The 23,066-nt window shown below is 42.8% G+C and overlaps 1 protein-coding gene across 1 annotated transcript in view; it reads left to right on the forward strand.

The window, feature by feature from the left end:
* PKHD1 (PKHD1 ciliary IPT domain containing fibrocystin/polyductin) overlaps positions 1 to 19,237 on the forward strand; it is an 808,705-nt gene extending 789,468 nt beyond the window's left edge. Inside the window, exon 58 of the mRNA XM_089685961.1 lies at positions 18,399 to 19,237. Within this exon, the coding sequence (XP_089542087.1) occupies positions 18,399 to 18,439 (41 nt within the window). The 3' untranslated portion in view covers positions 18,440 to 19,237. The remainder of the gene's footprint in view (positions 1 to 18,398) is intronic.
* The last annotated feature ends 3,829 nt before the right edge of the window (positions 19,238 to 23,066 follow it).

Raw genomic sequence — 23,066 nt, forward strand, 5'->3', positions numbered from 1 at the left:
TGCACTCTGGAATGCCCGCTCTGTTTGTAATAAGCTCACCTCTGTCCATGATCTTTTTGTCTCCTGCTCCCTTAACCCACTAAGAATTACAGAAACCTGGCTGCAAGCAGCAGATTCTGTTTCTCCCGCAGCACTTTCCTATGGAGGCCTTCTCTGGACTCACTCACCCAGACCCAGTGGTTGGAAAGGAGGTGGAGTTGGTTTGCTTCTATCCCCACTGAGCACCTTTCAAGTCCTCCCTACCCCTCCCTCTCTATCCTTCTCTTCTTTCAAGACTTACTGCATTCGGCATTCTGCTGTTTTCTCCCATTTCTCTGAGGATTGCAGTGATCTACCGATCTCCTGGACCAGTGTTGCGCTTTCTGGATGGATTCTCTGCTTGGCTACCCTACTTTCTCTCCTCTGAAATACCCACTATCATTCTTGGAGATTTTAACATCCCCATTAATGTGAACAACCCGGCTACATCCCAACTCTTCAACATAACCTCATCTTTGCATAACCCCATCTTTTGCCATAATAGAATGTATACAGTTCTCCACTCTGATGGGAATACATTAGACCTTGTTTTCTCCCATCTTTGCACTCCCTACAACCTCACAAACACCCCCTTTCCTCTCTCTGATCACAATCTCATCACCTTCACAGTGTCCTCATCTTAAAAACACCTATCCCTCCAAGCAGCAAACAATTACCCGCAGAAACCTTCACAACTTAAACCCGTCTCTTTTCCACTCTGCAACTTTCCGCCTCTATGACAGAATCTCTCCCCTGTCCTGCCCTGACCTGGTCACTGCTGTCTATAACAGTTCACTTTCATATACACTAGACTCTCTTGCTCCTCTAACTACACAAAGTATCAGGCCCCGACCATAACAACCGTGGCAGACTGACAACACCAGAAATCATAAGCGACATAGTTGTGCACTGGAGCGATTGTGGCGTAAAAGCAAATATCACCAATCATTCACCCTATATAAATCTGCTTTCTTAACATACAATTCCTCTATCCATGCTGCCAAACAAGCCTACTTTGTCACTCTTTTTAATACCTTGTCATCCTGCCCTCGTTGTCTCTTCTCTACTTTCTCCACCTCCACCCAGTAACTCACTCACTGCTTACGAGATTGCAAATCATTTCAAAAACAAGATTGATGCAATTCATAGGGGCATCTCCACTACACACATCTATCCCACCTAGCATACCTTGTACTAAACCTCCCTCAACACTTGCTTCTTTTGATCTTGCTACTACTGAAGAGGTCACTAAAGTTTTTTCCGAAGCCCACCTCACCACCTGCCCCCTGGATCCAGTCCCCTCTCAACTACTACAGTCACCCTCTTCTTCTGTCCTATGCTCCCTCACTCACATATTCAATCTCTCCCTCCCCAATGGTGCCTTCCCCACTCCTCTAAAGCATGCACAGATCACTCCCATACTTAAAAAGCCCTCGCTGGACCCCACCAATCTGAACAACTTAAGACCTACTGTGTCTCCCTGCTCCCATTTACCTCTAAACTGTTAGAAAGCTTAGTCTACAATTGCTCCTACCTCACTGACAACAATCTTCTTGACCCTTTACAGTCTGACTTTCGCTCACTACACTCCACTGAAACTGCTCTACTAAAACTCATAAATGATTTACTAACTGCTAAAACTAATGGCCACCAATCCCCTCCTCCTTAAAAAAACTCCACTCTCTTGGCCTCTGCTCTCTGCTGGTTCTCCTCCTACCTATTGCAGTGCTCCTTCAACATTATCTATAATTCTGCCTCCTCCTCTCCATATCCTCTTTCTGTAGGGGTCCCTCAAGATTCTGTCCTTGGATCCCTTCTCTTTTCCATCTACACCTCCTCCCTTGGTCACTTGATAAACTCCCATGGCTCTAAGTACCATCTCTATGCTGATGACACACAAATCCATCTTTCTACTCCTCGCCTCGCCCCTTCAGTCTCCTCTCACATTACTAACCAACTACATGACATATCAGCATGGATGTCACTCCACTTCCTCAACCTAAATCTTTCCAAAATGGAGCTCATACATACTCCAGCCCGTGCCCCCTCCCCTTTCTTCTCCATCAAGATCAATACTACAACCATCAGTCCCTCCCCTTATGGCAGGGTACTAGGTGTAATCCTAGACTCCCATCTGTCCTTTCAGCCCCAAATCCAATCACTGTCCAAATCTTGTAGACTTCACCTCCGCAACATCTCCAAGATACTCCCGTTCTTAACCTCGGAAACTACTAAGCAACTTATTCACTCCTTTGTTATCTCTCGCCTTGACTATTGTAACTCCCTCCTCATTGGCCTACCTCATCGCAGGCTATCATGAATGCTGCTGCCAGACTCATCCACCTTACTAACCATTCCATATCTGCCTTCCCTCTCTGCCAATCCTTCCACTGGCTTCCCATTGCCCAACGAATACAATTCAAAACATTAACAAAAACATATAAAGTAACTCTGCCCTAAATTACATCACCAATCTTGTCTCCAAATATCACCCAAACTGTTCTCTCCGCTCCTCACACAACCTCCTGCTCTCTAGCCCACTTGTCTCCTTCTCCCATGCTCGTCTACGGGATTTCTCCAGAGCCTCCCCCATCCTCTGGAACTCTCTACCCCAATCTATCCGACTATCACCTACTCTGCCCATTTTTAGGCGATCTCTGAAAACCTATCTCTTCTAATACCGGAATCTTCTATTCCTCCTATCAGTTCATCCCCCACAGTTATTACCTTTTGTACCACCGGCCCCTCCCTCTTAGATTGTAAGCTCCAAGGAGCAGGGCCCTCCTATCCCTCTTGTATTGAACTGTATTGTTGCTGTATTGTCTCCCGTTATATTGTAAAGCACTGAGCAAACTGTTGGCACTATATAAATCCTCTATAATAATAATAAAATGGCTGGAGTTCCACTTTAAGCTTTTCTTTCCCCAGCAATTTATATCAAAATAAAAGATAGTGTTTTTTTCACCCAGAAACATATTTTCTGGTAATAAGATCAGGTTTAATATTCAGATGGGATTTTAATCTTCTTCAGCATTTGATTTAAAGTAAGCTGCTTGATTATTCACAGGGATAAATTTTCATTACAGTATTTGGTCTAGTTCATCCGCTTCTGATCATTTTAATCCATTTTTTATGGTAAGGGGACATCGTATGAGCTAATTGCTATTATTCAGAAAGCCTAATCCCTTAATCTGTATTTAATCCATCAACGTGCCCTAATGTATGCAATAGAATGCCTGAGGGTATTTGAAATTGTTCCTGGGATGTTGTAAATGGTGATAAAGTGTATTTTTTAATGAGAAAAAAAAACTTTAAAAGTTAGTTTACTTAAAACTCATTTTTAGTTATGGTTGGACTCCGGTGTACTGGATCACCCACTGGCTGCTCCAGCATATTGGGAGTTATTCCAAGTCATGCATGTTTAGTGCAAGTTATAAAGAAATAATTAAACAACAGGTTGAGAAATGGGTAGGCAGAGCAGATAGGTGTGACTGGTCTATGATGTGACTATCTGTGGGTTCAAAACGGCAGACCACCACTGCTCAGGTGCCACAGGACAAAACTGGTAATGCAGATGCCACAAGTAGCATCCATTTAAAAGAGCAATTCCAAGGTACAATTAACCAGTAAACTGCTACTACTATCCTGAAAATATTGTAGCTGTGCTAAAACCAAAGATCAACTTAATTTTCTGTAAAACTTCTTTAATCCTTCACAACCTAGAATCCTAAGAGCTCCTCACATGGTTAATGAGGGTATATTCCCTAAAGCCTGTGATGTGTATCTTCCTTTTCATCTCTATGTAGCTGCTTCCTGTATCACCGGTCACATTTATTCATCCAAGAAAGGCTTGAATTTGGCTAGTGGATAGATAGTCCTAGTATTGATATGTTTTAATCAAAATTTCTGTATGTGACAGATAACTATAAATTTGCTTTGATGTGTTTGAGAATTTCTTGCCTGCATCACAAGTTGGGGTTCCCAGACCATAAAGGTGCTGAGATGGTATGGACTTAATACTATAGTGTATTAAACTGGAGTGTCTCTAGGTAAATATAATTCTTAGAGCTAGGCTGTAGCTAGCCCAGGCTTTATTTATGTTGTTGTGTTCATTTGGTTTCTCCTAAATCCAAGGACTGATTGCTTCTGTTTGCTGCTGTTGACCATTCTTCAGTAGAGTGAGATGTTACAGTGTATTGGGGTTTGCTTCACTAAGGGGTTAATTCCACTGATATGGGATGGAGAAGAGAATAAATATTTAGAGTGACCTTTTAAAGGGGCCCTTGCCTACCAGGCTAAGGTGAGGATGTCTGTGTGAAGGGTCCAGTTTTTGCATCCCAGGCCTTTTCCTGGGGGAGAAAGCCAGAGTGAAGTAGTGTTTCTATTAGCTGCCAGTTTGAGCCTAATAAATCCAAGTTGGCTTGAGGCAGAGGCCTAAGAAGCAAAATGGTAGGCATCCCTCTGGGCCTATAGAATCGAAGCTGACCCAGAGGTCCTAAGAACATAAAGCTGACTGGTGGCAAAGGTTTTAAGAACCTAACAGTCAAAAGAACCTGCAGAACCTAAGCTGGCCTTTGGCAGAGTTCTAAAAACCTAAAGCTATAGCAGATGTCAAAAGAACCCATAGAATCTGGGCTGGCCTGTGGCAGAGATCTAAAGAACCTAAAGTTGACCTGTGGCAGAAGCCAAAAGCACTTACAGAATCTAAGCTGTTCTGTGGCAGAGATCTAAAAAAGCTATAGCTGACCTACTGCAGAGGTCAAAAGAACCCACAGAATCTTAGCTAGCCTGTGGCAGAGATCTAAAGAACCTAAAGTTGACCTGTGACAGAGGCCAAAAGCACTACAGAATCTAAGCTGTTCTGTGGCAGAGATCTAAAAAGCTATAGCTGACCTATTGCAGAGGGCAAAAGAACCCACAGAATCTTAGCTAGCCTGTGGCAGAGATCTAAAGAACCTAAAGCTAACTGGAGGCAGAGGTCAACAGAACCTATAGAACCTAAGCTGACCTGTGGCGGAGGTCTAAAAACCTAAAGCTGACCTGTGGTAGAGGTCAGAAAAACCCACAGAATCTTAGCTGGCCTGTGGCAGAGATCTAAAGAACCTAAAGGTGACCTGAGGTCAAAAGCACCAACAGAATCTAAGCTGACCTGTGGCAGACAGCTAAAAACCTAAAGCTGACCTGTTGCAGAGGTCAAAAGAACCCACAGAATTTAAGCATGCCTGTGGCAGAGGCTTAAGAATTTGGAAGATAACTGGCCGTCAGGACCAAAAGAATTCTTGTAGTCTGTGCGGGGGTTGATTTTGCTGTTAGGGTTATCTGTCACTGTGTGTGTTATTGGGGTAGCTACAGGGTGGGACACCAGTAGAAAGGTTAGGTCAATCAAAATTTTTTTTTTTTAAATTAGACTGGAATGTACTTTAAAATGACTCGTGAGCGTTCAAGTGTGTAGTAAGCCATTGGGCTCAGTTTACTTAATTGCCCCCAACATTTAGCAACGGTGAAACCCATGTCCTGGACATCCCCTTCAGTTTTTATCTCCATTTTATTGATAGTTTGCTGCCAACGGTCCAAACAAGACCATTGAAGATGGTAAAATTCGGGCACCCCAGTCATATTTTGCTCTGGGGGATGTTGCATTTAGGTTTGCCAAAGCACCAAGTCTCCATGCTGTATATGTCTGGCATTATTTTTGGTCAAGTTAAAGTCCAAGCAAAGTTTCCTCTTCTCTCTCTCCAATTAGAATTTATCAGGAAGACATAAAGAAAAGAAATGCTACGGTTTATATATTTTGATACTTACCATGCCACTCCTAAGACAGAATTCAGCCGTGGTTGCCCGAGGATACGAATCTGCTATAAATTCATTTTTATCTAATTTGTCTGAGATCTAAGCTTCCTGTGGAGGTCTGTGATCAAAGCCACTGATTCTGTGTGATGTTGGCTCTGACACTTAATGTCTGCTGACTTACTTCTGTCTATAAACTCTCAGTGGGAGGCTCTGGCTGTCCCTTGACACCTGTGCCTGGTAAACCTTCATGTTATCCGGGGAGAGTGCCAGCAAAGCCTCCTATTGGCCGGCTCAGTTAAATAATTAAGCAAGACGTTCTGCTTTAATCAGGCTGTATTAATGGTCATTTATTTTTCAGGATAACACTAGAAAACAAAGCGATAATGTATCCTAATTGTCTTGTGATCTATGCATACATTTCCCAGGGAGCATCACAGGATTCCTTCATACCTGTGCCCCATTGAAGATGCTCCTGTGGTTCCTCACATGATGCAGAGAATCACTATCCCATGCTGATAGTTCTCAGTGGGCTGAAACAATATTCCTTACAGTTTTTTGGATTCTGCAAAGGTCATTTGAAGCCTAAGAAAACCCAGTGAGTGTGGCATTCACTTAAAGCAGAACTCCAGTCACAAAACGTTTCATTTAAAATATATTCCTCAATAGACACAAACTATTTTCATTTATTTGTTTGCTCCAGAAATCTTTGTATACCCAGATATTACATTATAAAAGTAGTGGTGACTGCAGAAAGCTACAGGAGGGGTGAAGACAAGATCAATCACTTTACACAAGAAAAGAGAGCAGCAGTGGCCAGTCTATATTAGTGAAAACCAGCAAAGTGTATGTAGCACCTTCTATTGTGCTAGATAGGTAAATTTAACTTGGATCACAGAGTAGCTGAAGTGAGCATGTCTGTGAGAAGGAGGGGGGGGGGGGGTCAGGCTGGAGGACTCTGCAGGTTAGGCCTCTATGACCTCTCCCTGGTTCTGGAGGTCTGTGGAAACTTCTAGAAGCTAGTGGGCGGAGGGGCAGAGGCAAGGATGTGAATATTTATGGGAGTCTGACCAGACCCAGGCAGGAGCCCTGGTGGTGAGATGGTCCTATAAATATAAAAGAGCCTAGCCAGCAGGACAGCCTAGTGATCAGGTGGAAGATGGACTGCTGAGGAATGTGAGGTTAGGGAGGGGACCCCAGGGAAGGGAAAGCTGAGGAGTGAGAGGGAAGGAGAGGAAGCTGGAGAGAGGGAACTGCACTGCCTTTAAAGTCCTATCCAGGAGACACCCTGCCTAGCATGGAAGACTAGCATAGCGAAAGGCCTGGACAAGCAGTCTTATCCAAAGCAGAAGGATACAAGAGACAGTGTGGGTACCTCCACACCCCCAGGGCCTACAAGGGAGAAGGCTGCGGATGCAATATCCAGCATGCTTTCAGCGGGACAGAGCCACAGCTAACCTAAATCCCTTGCTCTGAGACACTTCACAAAACAGACAGGTGGGCTGGTATTTTCTTACAAAGCGTTGGGACTTTGTGAGTTTCACCCAGAGGACATAGAGTTCCTAAAACAGGAACCTTTGCTACTGATCATTTAGAGACTGATAATTCCAGAGGGAGCACAGTCCTGTATCTGCATTTTTCTGTATATAGATAAGGAAATTTGTCCTCAAGCTCTTCTTTCAAGTCAGGTTGGGCATTCCACCATGCCTTATCCCCATCCAAGTTGTTTTCCCCCTCACTAAAACAACAAAAACAAGACCATGGACTGGATTTCTGACTAAGTTTTTCTGTTGCCTGATTGTACAGGAATGAGAGACCCCAAAAATTCAGCAGCTCCTTAGGGGGTAGTGCTACATGCAAAAGCTGCTTGATGCCTTATTGTAGAACAGATGTGGAACAACTACCCAAATGACACCAAATGTAAGATTACACATTCCTCTTACATTTACAAATTACTAGTGCAGCACAACTCTCTAAATTAATAATTGTTAGAAAACATAAATACTCCTGTGAAAAACATATACAAGTGATAAACTAAAGTGTCCATAAACAATCCCCCCAATGACGTGTATCATTTCTTCTTCTTTAGTAATATTCAGTGATCCTCCACCACACCAGGTGAAAAACCTGCTCACCTCAACAAAAGAAAATATGCGCTCATCTGCATGTACTCAACTCCTCAGTCACAGTAACATATCTTCTTATCTACTCTCACCTTCCACTACTCTGACATCAGGCCAAAATTGATCCTATGCAACAGAAAGACCGAAACATAGTGCTCTCTGTATAAGACTTTATTGTGTCCCCTACTAAAATAACACTTACAGATATACAAAGCATAAAACGTGTATCCACATCCAGCTCACGGCTCTGCTAGCAAGATAGTGGTGGTGTGGTAACACAATACCGGCTCCTCCTTCCTGGATGTGTTGCCCCTCCTCTAGTAGGTCTACTGAGGAAGCCATGAACCACAAAGGAAGAGTGGCAGAATCTCTGTGTCCCCTGATTTACTCTTTAGGACTTTACGGGTAAACAAAAAATCTTACTTTCTTTTTCGGGCATTTTGGGACACAGAGCATCTTCATATTCATAACAATAGGGACTTCTAAAACCAATAAATTGAGGAGAGGACACATGGCGGCCAAACAACAACCGCCAACCCTGAATCAGTAAGAACTTCATACAGCTGCCTGTTTACCAAAAGAAGCATCCTCAATGGCACAAACATCCACTTTGTAAAATAAATAAAACTTGGTAAAAATATGAACTGAAGACCATGTGGTAGCTTTACACCCCCCATCTAAGACACTAGCAAAACAAACTAGAGCCTAGACTAATGGGGAAGGGTTATATTTGGGAGGGGGGGTGTGATGGCAGATTGCAGACTGAAGGATCCTGAGGAGTAGGCCAGGGGATTCTGGTAAAGCTCAGAGTTTCCACCAAAAAAGAAAAGAAAGGGAGGTGGTAGAGCCAAGGATACAGCAGCATCTTGGTAGTGATGGGCTTCTTCTTTCAAGACAAATTGAGCAGACTTTCTGACATTATCAGAGCTGCATCATTGGATAGGCAGTTCCTAACTGATTCTACTTATTGCCTGGAGTTGACCCCACTAAAATATTCATTATCTAGGCCAGCATTTCTCAACCAGGGTTCCTTCAGAGGTTGCTAGGGGTTCCTTGAGCAATGAGCAATTTCTGCCTCTAAGATAAGTAACCAATGACTTCAATAATCTTTTTAGCTATCTATAAAGGGGCATTCTTTCCACTAAGCACCAACTGTGAGGAACATTTTTCCCACTGACTACCAATATGAGAAGCTTTCCTTGCACTAAGCATCAAAAGTAAGGCACATTCTTCCCCCTGACCCCCAATATAAGGGACATTCTTTCCACTAAGCACCAATGGTAGGGGAAGTCTTCCCACTGAGCATCAGTATAACGGGCCTCTTCTGAAACTGGCTGCCATTGTAAAGAAGTCCTTCTCCCAATGACCACCATTATAAGGGACATTGTTTCTACTAAACACCAATGGTAATGAATAGAGATGAGCGAATCGAACCAGGCGAACCGGAATTCGAGTCGAATTTCAGGAAATATTCGATTCGCGGCGAAACCGAAATTTTGCCTACTTCGGGTGCGCGAATCGAACATTTCCCGATCAGCCGGCAAAAGTGTCCCTGCAGTGAGCTCCGCTATTTCTGACAGTTCTCTGACAGAAGGAACACATGTTTAGCGGTTGAAACATTGTATCTATTAGTTTACATTTAGGATACAGATGTTTCAACCACTGTACATGTGAAGAAGCTGTGAGAGAACTGTCAGAAATAGAGGAACTCTGCACATACACTTTTTGCCGGCTTGGAATTATTCTTCTTTTCATCCTACTTCTTCTTCTTCTTCATCTTCATCCTCAGAAGAAGAGGATGAGGATGAGGATGAAGAAGAAGAAGAAGAAGTAGGATGAAAAGAAGAATAATTCCAAGCCGGCAAAAAGTGTATGTGCAGAGTTCCTCTATTTCTGACAGTTCTCTCACAGCTTCTTCACATGTACAGCGGTTGAAACATCTGTATCCTAAATGGAAACTAATAGATACAATTTGTATCTATTAGTTTCCATTTAGGATACAGATGTTTCAACCGCTGTACATGTGAAGAAGCTGTGAGAGAACTGTCAGAAATAGAGGAACTCTGCACATACACTTTTTGCCGGCTTGGAATTATTCTTCTTTTCATCCTACTTCTTCTTCTTCTTCTTCTTCTTCTTCTTCATCCTCATCCTCATCCTCTTCTTCTGAGGATGAGGATGAAGAAGAAGAAGAAGCAGTAGGATGAAAATAAGAATAATTCCAAGCCGGCAAAAAGTGTATGTGCAGAGTTCCTCTATTCTGCAGATACACTTAGAGGAGCTCTGCACATACACTTTTTGACTGTTTGGAATTAATCTTATTTTCATCCTACTTCTTCTTCTTCTTCTTCTTCTTTATCCTCATCCTCAGAAGAAGAGGATGAAGAAGAAGAAGAAGAAGTAGGATGAAAATAAGAATAATTGCAAGCCGGCAAAAAGTGTATGTGCAGAGTTCCTCTATTCTGCAGATACACTTAGAGGAGCTCTGCACATACACTTTTTGCCGGCTTGGAATTAATCTTATTTTCATCCTACTTCTTCTTCTTCTTCTTCTTCATCCTCATCCTCAGAAGAAGAGGATGAGGATGAAGAAGAAGAAGAAGAAGAAGAAGTAGGATGAAAATAAGAATAATTCCAAGCCGGCAAAAAGTGTATGTGCAGAGCTCCTCTAAGTGTATCTGCAGAGCTCCTCTAAGTGTATCTGCAGAATAGAGGAACTCTGCACATACACTTTTTGCCGGAAACCGCTGTATGGAGGGAATGTCCCAGAACTGTCATAAATAGTCTATTTCTGACAGTTCTGGGACATTCACTCCATACAGCGGTTTCAACCGCTGTATGGAGGGAATGTCATAGAACTGTCAGAAATAGACTATTAATGACAGTTCTGGGACTGTCCTTCCATACAGCGGTTGAAACATTGTATCTATTTGTTTCCATAAATGGATCCATTTATGGAAACAAATAGATACAATGTTTCAACCGCTGTATGGAAGGACAGTCCCAGAACTGTCATTAATAGTCTATTTCTGACAGTTCTATGACATTCCCTCCATACAGCGGTTGAAACAGCTGTATGGAGTGAATGTCCCAGAACTGTCAGAAATAGACTATTTATGACAGTTCTGGGACATTCACTCCATACAGCGGTTGAAACATTGTATCTATTTTTTTCCATAAATGACATTCTGCAGATACACTTAGAGGAGCGCTGCAGATACACTTTTTGCCGGCTTGGAATTATTCTTATTTTCATCCTACTTCTTCTTTTTCTTCTTATGAGGATGAGGATGAAGAAGAAGAAGTAGGATGAAAATAAGATTAATTCCAAGCCGGCAAAAAGTGTATCTGCAGCGCTCCTCTAAGTGTATTTGCAGAATGTCATTTATGGAAAAAAATAGATACAATGTTTCAACCGCTGTATGGAGTGAATGTCCCAGAACTGTCATAAATAGTCTATTTCTGACAGTTCTGGGACATTCACTCCATACAGCTGTTTCAACCGCTGTATGGAGGGAATGTCATAGAACTGTCAGAAATAGACTATTAATGACAGTTCTGGGACTGTCCTTCCATACAGCAGTTGAAACATTGTATCTATTTGTTTCCATAAATGGATCCATTTATGGAAACAAATAGATACAATGTTTCAACCGCTGTATGGAAGGACAGTCCCAGAACTGTCATTAATAGTCTATTTCTGACAGTTCTATGACATTCCCTCCATACAGCGGTTGAAACAGCTGTATGGAGTGAATGTCCCAGAACTGTCAGAAATAGACTATTTATGACAGTTCTGGGACATTCACTCCATACAGCGGTTGAAACATTGTATCTATTTTTTTCCATAAATGACATTCTGCAGATACACTTAGAGGAGCGCTGCAGATACACTTTTTGCCGGCTTGGAATTATTCTTATTTTCATCCTACTTCTTCTTTTTCTTCTTATGAGGATGAGGATGAAGAAGAAGAAGTAGGATGAAAATAAGATTAATTCCAAGCCGGCAAAAAGTGTATCTGCAGCGCTCCTCTAAGTGTATTTGCAGAATGTCATTTATGGAAAAAAATAGATACAATGTTTCAACCGCTGTATGGAAGGACAGTCCCAGAACTGTCATAAATAGTCTATTTCTGACAGTTCTGGGACATTCACTCCATACAGCTGTTTCAACCGCTGTATGGAGGGAATGTCATAGAACTGTCAGAAATAGACTATTAATGACAGTTCTGGGACTGTCCTTCCATACAGCGGTTGAAACATTGTATGTATTTGTTTCCATAAATGGATCCATTTATGGAAACAAATAGATACAATGTTTCAACCGCTGTATGGAAGGACAGTCCCAGAACTGTCATTAATAGTCTATTTCTGACAGTTCCATGACATTCCCTCCATACAGCGGTTGAAACAGCTGTATGGAGTGAATGTCCCAGAACTGTCAGAAATAGACTATTTATGGCAGTTCTGGGACATTCACTCCATACAGCGGTTGAAACATTGTATCTATTTTTTTCCATAAATGACATTCTGCAAATACACTTAGAGGAGCGCTCCAGATACACTTTTTGCCGGCTTGGAATTAATCTTATTTTCATCCTACTTCTTCTTCTTCATCCTCATCCTCATCCTCATAAGAAGAAAAAGAAGAAGTAGGATGAAAATAAGAATAATTCCAAGCCGGCAAAAAGTGTATCTGCAGCGCTCCTCTAAGTGTATCTGCAGAATGTCATTTATGGAAAAAAATAGATACAATGTTTCAACCGCTGTATGGAGTGAATGTCCCAGAACTGTCATAAATAGTCTATTTCTGACAGTTCTGGGACATTCACTCCATACAGCTGTTTCAACCGCTGTATGGAGGGAATGTCATGGAACTGTCAGAAATAGACTATTAATGACAGTTCTGGGACTCTGACAGTTCCATGACATTCCCTCCATACAGCGGTTGAAACAGCTGTATGGAGTGAATGTCCCAGAACTGTCAGAAATAGACTATTTCTGACAGTTCTGGGACAATCACTCCATACAGCTGTTTCAACCGCTGTATGGAGGGAATGTCATGGAACTGTCAGAAATAGACTATTAATGACAGTTCTGGGACTGTCCTTCCATACAGCGGTTGAAACATTGTATGTATTTGTTTCCATAAATGGATCCATTTATGGAAACAAATACATACAATGTTTCAACCGCTGTATGGAAGGACAGTCCCAGAACTGTCATAAATAGTCTATTTCTGACAGTTCTGGGACATTCACTCCATACAGCTGTTTCAACCGCTGTATGGAGGGAATGTCATAGAACTGTCAGAAATAGACTATTAATGACAGTTCTGGGACTGTCCTTCCATACAGCGGTTGAAACATTGTATGTATTTGTTTCCATAAATGGATCCATTTATGGAAACAAATACATACAATGTTTCAACCGCTGCATGGAAGGACAGTCCCAGAACTGTCATTAATAGTCTATTTCTGACAGTTCCATGACATTCCCTCCATACAGCGGTTGAAACAGCTGTATGGAGTGAATGTCCCAGAACTGTCAGAAATAGACAGAAACTGTCACAGAACTGTCCTTCTTCTCATCCTTCTCCTTCTTCTCATCCTTCTTCTCATCCTTCTTCTCATCCTTCTCCTTCTTCTCATCCTTCTCCTTCTTCTCATCCTTCTCCTTCTCCTTCTTCTCATCCTTCTCCTTCTTCTCATCCTTCTTCTCATCCTTCTCCTTCTTCTCATCCTTCTCCTTCTCCTTCTTCTCATCCTTCTCCTTCTCCTTCTTCTCATCCTTCTCCTTCTCCTTCTTCTCATCCTTCTCCTTCTCCATCTTCTCATCCTTCTCCTTCTCCTTCTCCTTCTTCTCATCCTTCTCCTTCTCCTTCTTCTCATCCTTCTCCTTCTCCATCTTCTCATCCTTCTCCTTTTCCTTCTTCTCATCCTTCTCCTTCTCCTTCTCCTTCTTCTCATCCTTCTCCTTCTTCTCACCCTTCTCCTTCTTCTCATCCTTCTCCTTCTCCTTCTTCTCATCCTTCTCCTTCTTCTCATCCTTCTCCTTCTTCTCATCCTTCTCCTTCTCCTCATCCTTCTCCTTCTCCTCATCCTTCTCCTTCTTCTCATCCTTCTCCTTCTCCTTCTTCTCATCCTTCTCCTTCTCCTTCTTCTCATCCTTCTCCTTCTCCATCTTCTCATCCTTCTCCTTCTCCTTCTTCTCCTTCTTCTCATCCTTCTCCTTCTTCTCATCCTTCTCCTTCTCCTTCTTCTCATCCTTCTCCTTCTTCTCATCCTTCTCCTTCTCCTCATCCTTCTCCTTCTCCTTCTTCTCATCCTTCTCCTTCTCCTCATCCTTCTCCTTCTCCTTCTTCTCATCCTTCTCCTTCTTCTCATCCTTCTCCTTCTCCTTCTTCTCATCCTTCTCCTTCTTCTCATCCTTCTCCTTCTTCTCATCCTTCTCCTTCTCCTCATCCTTCTCCTTCTCCTTCTCATCCTTCTCCTTCTTCTCATCCTTCTCCTTCTTCTTCTCATCCTTCTCCTTCTTCTTCTCATCCTTCTCCTTCTTCTCATCCTTCTTCTCATCCTTCTCCTTCTTCTCATCCTTCTCCTTCTTCTCATCCTTCTCTTTCTCCTTCTTCTCATCCTTCTCCTTCTCCTTCTTCTCATCCTTCTCCTTCTCCTTCTTCTCATCCTTCTCCTTCTCCATCTTCTCATCCTTCTCCTTTTCCTTCTTCTCATCCTTCTCCTTCTGCTTCTCCTTCTCCTTCTCCGTCTTCTCATCCTTCTCCTTCTCATCCTTCTCCTTCTTCTCATCCTTCTCCTTCTTCTCATCCTTCTTCTCATCCTTCTCCTTCTTCTCATCCTTCTCCTTCTTCTCATCCTTCTCCTTCTCCTTCTTCTCATCCTTCTCCTTCTTCTCATCCTTCTTCTCATCCTTCTCCTTTTTCTCATCCTTCTCCTTCTCCTTCTTCTCATCCTTCTCCTTCTCCTTCTTCTCATCCTTCTCCTTCTTCTCATCCTTCTCCTTCTTCTCATCCTTCTCCTTCTCCTTCTTCTCATCCTTCTCCTTCTTCTCATCCTTCTTCTCATCCTTCTCCTTCTTCTCATCCTTCTCCTTCTCCTCATCCTTCTCCTTCTTCTCATCCTTCTTCTCATCCTTCTCCTTCTTCTCATCCTTCTCCTTCTTCTCATCCTTCTCCTTCTCCTTCTTCTCATCCTTCTCCTTCTCATCCTTCTCTTTCTTCTCATCCTTCTCCTTCTTCTCATCCTTCTCCTTCTCCTTCTTCTCATCCTTCTTCTCCTCATCCTTCTCCTTCTTCTCATCCTTCTCCTTCTCCTTCTTCTCATCCTTCTCCTTCTTCTCATCCTTCTCCTTCTTCTCATCCTTCTCCTTCTCCTTCTCCTTCTCTTTCCTCATCTCCAAGGGCATTTAAATTAAAGGTACAGTGTTCTGCACTAATTTAAAGGCTCTCTGAAGCCTAGAAACCCTTTTTATAAGTCATCTTCGTAGCGAAGAAATTCGCATCGAATCGAATTTCACACTGGAATTCGCCGAATCAGCCGAATCGAATTTTTGAGAAATTCGCTCATCTCTAGTAATGAACATTTTCCTACTCACTACTTATGTAAGGGATATTCTTTTCATTACGCACCAATGTAATGAACATTCCTTCCTGTGACCACCAGTGTCAAAGGACCCATTTTCCAATGACCACCAATGTAAGAGAATCCTCCCACTGAAGGGGCACTTCATTTACCAACAATTTAAAGGAGCACTTTTCCACTGAACACCAATGTGAGGGAACTATAATTTGAACTACCTGTTTTTTTCTGGCTATTATTATTATAATTTTTTTAATTTCAATAATTTTACTGAAAATAAATGTGTGGTATCGTAACACATTCCTGGGTGTCAAATATGCTAAATATGCCATATTCTTTTATTTATTTTCATTTATCACCTTACTTTCCATGCTAATGTGAGCAGTAAATATAGTTATTAGCAGGGGTTCCCTAAAACCTGAAAATTATCTCAAGGATTTCTCTGTATTAAAGCCTAAGGTTAGTTGCTTTTTTACTCAGTTACATTTTTTAAATCAGTAGTTATATTCAATAAAAAAATGTCCCTTGGCAGCTGTCTTAGTTGAAATCTTCAGTCTTCTATCCCGTTCTCCATACGCTCACAGAGGTAATCGTTCAGAGCTGCAGGGTTTTATACAGCTGCTGCACCTGTCATATGCACTCCTCAAGAGCTCCAACTATGCCCCCCTCCTCCATTCATAGAAGTTGTATGAAAAGTGCTCTATGAATGGAAGGAATGAAAGGTCTGCCTCTTTTATTCACAGAGCTCTTTTCATTGCTGAAAGGGTGAACATAGTTGACCCTTTTGATAAGTGCCTACAGGCTGAGCGGCTGTGTTTACCCCTGCAGCATTGAAAGATTATAGCTGTTGGAAGGGCTTTTTTTTAGTGGGAACATGGGGGAATGCAGTTCCGGCACCTCCAGCTCTGAATGTATTTAATGGCGGTGCTGGGTTGTGCTGGAAGATCTATTGATGATGGCTGCTGTGATCTATTGTCACTGGAGAGAATCTATTTTTACATGGTTATCTATTGTTGCTGGGAGGTCTATTCTTGCTGGGGGATCATTTGTTGCTGTAAGGGATCTATTGCAGATGGAGGCTGGCAGCTGGAGAGACTGTTTGTAACGGACCGCCTGACAGCACCTCTATCAGTCCCCCGGTAGAGCCTCCCCAGAGTGCGGAGTCTAAGCACCGGAGCACTTGTTCACCAGGGCCCCTGATGGTGGGGATGGACTTGGAGCGCTCCGGTATCAGGTCACAACTACCAGGTATCTCCAACAGGGTAGAGGAGTCTGACAGGGGCTCCAGAGAGCTAGGAGTCTGATGTAAGGGAGCCTAGTGATCCCTGCGGGGTGGGTGGATGGATGAGCTAAATCAGAGTCATGCAGGCCGGGTCAGTAACTAGCGGATCGGTAAGGTACAAAACGGTAGGCAAAGGATAGTCGGGTCACACGCAGGGTCAATACCAGGAGGTCAGATCTAAACGGGAACATCCAGGAGCAGAGTCAGGCAAGCCAAGGGGTCAGGACGGGAGAAGGCAACAAGGTCAAACCAATCCAGATCAGAAGTACTCACACACAGGTAACAGGATACAAAGACCAATCGGCAACAAGTGTCTGTGCAGGGCTAGTTTAAATAGCCCGCCCTGCACCTGACAGGCGTAGCCTGGGTCCCAGTGCCTGCCTAGTACTGTCCAGATGACGGGTGCGCCTGGGTCCTAGTGCCCTGCCACCTATACGTCTCGGCAGACACCTACGCATGTGTAGACCCATGCGTCGCGATGGTTCCTGACACTGTTGGTGCTGTCTTCTGAGAGATCTGTTGTAGCTGCTGGGGGGTTTATTGGGTGGTATTTTGTTGCACGGTCCATTGTTGCTGAGAGAATCTATTGCTTCTGGCTGCGGGGAAACTACTTTACTGCTTTTTTTGTTATCATTAACAAATTCCATACAAATTTAGCACCACAAAATTATTCTTGGCTCTGTATCTTCTAAAAGCAGCAGTACTGGGAAGTGGGTATGTGGTGGAACCAAGAAACAGTGCTTGGAGCTGGGTGATGGGGGCAGAGACAAGAAGCCACTTAGAAGGGAGGAGTCCCTGTACCTATACTCTGAGAAGAAAAGCCCTAGCTGTGGGGGTATGGGAGGGCAGAGGATGGAAGATTCCAAATGAGGATGGAAGATTCCAAATGGGACAGCAGCCCCCAGCACAAGGGACACATCTAATTGAATATAATGTCCCTTGTGCTGATTTTTTTAAAATTAACTACATTTAGATTTTAAAAAGTTTCAGAAAGGCTGATCTAGGATAACCTGATGATGAAACTTGAGAATATGATAAACTATTCAGATCTACACAACTGCTGAGAATAGATTTGTATCCATCAAAACAATGACATTGTGGGAGGGATTTAGTAAAACTAGAGAGTGCAAAATTTGGTGCAGCTGTGCACAGAAACCAATCAACTTCAGGTTTTATTCTCAACTCTTAATTGAACAAGCTGAAGTTAGAAGAAGATTGGCTACCATCAGGGGCGGACTGACCATTTGGAAACTCGGGCACTGCCCAAGGCCCCGGGGTCAGTAGGGGGCCCCATGAGATGCCCCTGATACCTTTTTCATAGGCTTTTTTGAGTTTGGGCAAGGACACAGGGGCCCCATGATCCCCTATTGCCCGGGGGCCCCATGAGTTGTCAGTCCGCCCCTGGCTACCATGCACAGCTGCACCAGATTCTGAGTGCTCCAGTTTTAGTAAATCTCCCCATATGTCTCTTTATACCAAGTGCATGTAAACAGAGACTAATAATGATTTCTCTTTCTATATGTAAATGCACAGATTTGCATTTGTATTGGTAGTGTTACATTCTAACTATAACTATTGTGTCTGCCTGTATAGGGCTAAAACAAAATAAACCCCACAGGAAACTAAGAAGGTAAGAAGATTTACCACCAAGAACAGAGTAACCCCGAAAAGTCTCAAGCAGCGATTACTAACGGTTTGACAATAATCCTGGCATTGAAAAGACTTTGAAGAAAACCAGATTCAGATAAAAGTCTAGTACAGATTTGTATATCCATGCCAATAATAAAGAAAAAAATGTATTGTACTAAAATGTTCTTGTATGTGCGGGGATATGGCCTAGACGTCTAAATGAAAATTAGTTTGGCAACTACTATGATCATTTGTACATGTCCGTTCTTTAATACTAAGCATCTGTTACAAACTCATATCACCAAATATTTTAAAAGGCATGACCATCATTTGCGTCACCGCACATTGGTTAATATGTTTAATTTTTTCTTTTTTTTTGGTGAGTTTGGTAATGCCAGGTTTGGGTTTGCCAAAATATATACATACACGTTTATCTGATCTATGGAAACTCTCAGCCTTCATAAACTCAGGCAATTAGGATTCATGAATTATTCTCGGTTTGGCGGCTGCATACAGCATGCTGCTACTGTAATATGTAGGCATTTGTCTGTGAACTAATGCCCAATAATGAACTAGGTATGAATGAAAGTATGGTGGGTCATCAACATGCCCTCATATTACTTTCTCAGAGTCAAAGGGTTGGGTTTATTATATATCTCCTTGAGAGAGAAGGCCATTAATAAAAATGTTTTTTTTTATACGTCTTTATTGATAAGCTGTATATTAAACGGAACTCATTGATTAAACTCTAACTGAATATGACAAGGCATTCATTTATAATCAATATGTTTAATAAAAAGTAAAAAAAAAAATACAATGCTTTATTGCTTTTTTTTGCATATTTTTACAAAATTTTGTTGTTTGAGGATTTTTTTTATGCAAAAAATGGAGTTCAAATATTACCTTGAAAAATTTTACAGAGATAGTAACACAATCGTAAACCCAATGTTTTTTTTTTTTCCAAAAAAGTTTTTTATTGAAATATGAAAGGCATATTAAGTCATATACAGATACGGATCGTAGTCCACGCATATACATCTTGCATGTTCTCCCTTAACGCAGACGGGTCATAAGACATTTGTTTAAAGTGTGGATCATCTTGAGACAAAATACCACAATATAACAGATGCATAATATAAAACAGTAGAAATAATGATTATAGTAGGTGAGCTAGATAAGTATGATGGACACTGATCCACTGTGTAGGGCATTCTCAGATAACAGGACGGTGAAGCGTAAGGCAGAAGTACCATCTGAAGGCATGTCCTATGTATCTGTATCCGGAAAATGTAGGTTAGTTTTGTAAAGAACAGTCACACCTGTATATGCATGGATGCTCTGTTCCTTATGAAATATATGATTAGTTAGAATATGAAAAAGGTGTGAGAGAAAGAAAGAAAAGAGAAGGGAGCGTAAATTGAAGAGAAATATGAAAAGTAACATCATAAAGGGACGGGGGGAGAGCAAGAAAGAAGAATATATAGAGAGAAAGAAAGAGAAAAAAAAAGGGGGGGGGGTTCATGATTAAATAAGTGCAACTAAACCAGTCACATCAATAGACAATGGCCAAACTGACAAAGATTCTATCTTTAATTTAGGATACAGTCCGGTTAGACTCCATCTATGGAGCAATTCCTGAGGTGAAAGCTTTAGAAGCTTTCCGTGCCTCCAAATCTCTTCTCATTCATTCATTAAACGGCAATAAATAGTAGTAGTTTGGAAATGATTCCAACAAGCCCAAGTCTTCCTGAATATCTCGGGGTGTTCCTTTGCCACTGAAATCAGCTCCTCCATCTCTGCAATCCTGATGATCCTAAGAAGCCACTCTCGCAAGGTGGGAACATAGTCTGATCGTCAATGGACAGGAATACACTGCTTTGCCGTGTTTATCATATGTAAGGCAAGCGACTTACGATAAGTCCTAAAAGGAAGTGAGGAGTAAAAATTGTGCGGGGGTGAAGTCTAGGGTGTACGTAGTTACTTGTGTGATTATGTCTAGAACTTTTCCCCAGAAGGGCTGTAGCAGCGGACAGTCCCACCATATATGTAGGAGTGTACCTGTTGCCCGGTGACATCTCCAGCATAAATCCGAAATGTTAGGATCAAATTTATGAATCAAAGATGGAACTCTGTACCATCTGGAATATAATTTATAGTTGCTTTCTTGCGTAGAGACACATATGGAACCTTTATGCATGTGTTCATAAATGTGGTCCCAGTCTTCTGGTGACAATGGAAGTTGTAGATCACGCAACTAGGCCTCACAGGCCTTCCGAGATTGAGATGTAATGGCATTTTCAAGATAGGAATAAAGCTTAGATATCACATGCCTCTGGGGGAGGTCTGTAAAGCAAAGTTTCTCAAATGGGGTAAGTGGCCTTGAATAATCCTTTAGATGTGGGGAGCTTCGTATAAAGTGATGGAGTTGTCTATACATCCAAGGCGTTAGGATCAGGGATGGCCACGTCTTTGTAATGTCTTCTCTAGATAAAAGCTTAGTATCTTTGAAAAGTTAATGTACTTTCAGATTATCTTCACGGTTATATCCAGCGAGAGAACCCAATGTTAACATTACAAACGTTGCTCTTTTGACCCCTTTCCTTCATGCACCTAATCATTGGCTGAGGGAGGAAAGTTGAGATGATATGATCAAGGCTGAGCGGTTTCTTTCTGCCCACCATTCTGGGCAGAAAGAAATTTTTAATCCTTCATTTGTTTCTGCCATGCTCCTTTGTTATGTGCCACAATGTAGGTGGCAACGCCCTTTAATACAATGCTGGCCATGCAACTGTGACAAGCAGGATATAAAAGCAGTGTCCCCACAAAGAGCAGTATACAGATCACTTAAAGCAGAATTCACTTAAAGCAAGAACAGTCCACCGCTGGACCGTGGGGGAGTGTGGTTTTCCTTAGGATCGGCAGGTCAGATGAGTATAAGCTTAGTCCTCACCCCTAGCAAAAACGAGCAGCTGTGAAAAAAAAAATGACTTGAGTTCTGCATTTAAAGGATATGTAAATCCATTCCTGATATGTGCCTGCTGTACCATGTATTCGTATGAAAAAAGTATCCTGTTCTCTTTGTATTGCTTCCTCTGTGTGAAATCCCTGGTGTTCCTGCCAATCCCTTCCTATTAAACACTTACCACACTAAGTAGTAGAAACCACCATGGTCAGTTCTTTAGCTATGCTGGGAGTTCAAACTACTCTCCTCCAATGATCAGAATTGTCCTGAAATTCCCCTCACCCACCACTCCCTGCACAGCCTTACACTGGGAAGATCAGTTTGCTGTTGTTTCTCCACCCTGAGCTCCTTATGCAGATGAGAACAGAGGGAATGTGATCACTTATAAAAACTGAATGCGTTGTTTTACAAAGTGAGGGTTTATACTTTAAATAGACAATATTTTTTTAACCCCAAAAAAGTACAATACCATATCTAGCAAGATCTGCTCCACTCCACATAGACCAAGCCCTTACTTCTCCCACTAAATATTGACCAAGCCTCAACTCCTCATACTCCATATAGACCAAGCCCCTCTTCCCACTTTATATAGACCAAGTCCCTTATTCTCCCAATATATATAGACCAAGTCCCTCCTTCTCCCAGTACATATAAACTAAACCCATCCTTCTCATACACCACATAGACCAAGTCCCTCCTTCTCCCAGTACATCTAGACCAGCGGTTCTCAACCTGGGGGTCGCGACCCCTTTGGGGGTCGAACGACACTTTCCCAGGGGTCGCCTAAGACCATCGGAAAACACATATTTCCGATGGCCTTAGGAACCGAGACACCGCTCCTTGATCCGTCTGCAGGTGTGGGCGGGATGACATGCCGTCCCTGTCATCTGGACACACCCCCGGGATCAATCCTTCCTCGTCGGTGATTGGCCGCCGGAACTGTAGCTCAAGAGAGGCACACAGGCGGCCAATCACCGGCGAGGAGGTGGAGCTTGGAAAGGAGGAGCCGAGCGGCACCGCGAAGCACGAGCGAGTGAAGAGGAGGAAAGCGGCCGGAGAAGGAAGCCATCTGACCGGTAAGTGTTTGTACCATGGGAGAGGGAGGGAGCGAGCGAGCCCAGGCTGGAGCAGGGGTCAGCAAGGTAAGTATCATTGGTGTCAGTGGGAGGAATAGTGCCCAATCATTGGTGTCACTATTACCAATGATGGGGCACTATTCCTCCCCCCACTGACACCAACGATGGGGCACTATTCCTCCCACTGACACCAACGATGGGGCACTATTCCTCCCACTGACACCAACTATGGGGCACTATTCCTCCCACTGACACCAACGATGGGGCACTATACTTCCCTCTGATACCAGCGATGGGGCACTATTCCTCCCACTGACGCCAATGTTGGGGCACTATTGCTCCCCCTGATGCCAACGATGGGGCACTATTCCTCCCACTGACACCAATGATGGGGCACTATTCCCCCCACTGACACCAATGATGGGGCACTATTCCCCCCACTGACACCTATGATGGGGCACTATTCCTCCCATTGACACCAACGATGGGGCACTATTCCTCCCCCCACTGACACCAACGATGGGGCACTATTCCTCCCCCCACTGACACCAACGATGGGGCACTATTCCTCCCCCCACTGACACCAACGATGGG

This window comes from Staurois parvus, unplaced genomic scaffold, assembly GCF_062004578.1.
Source record: "Staurois parvus isolate SC_StPar_1 unplaced genomic scaffold, SC_StPar_1.0 ptg000390l, whole genome shotgun sequence".
In the NCBI taxonomy this organism is placed as follows: Eukaryota; Metazoa; Chordata; class Amphibia; order Anura; family Ranidae; genus Staurois; species Staurois parvus.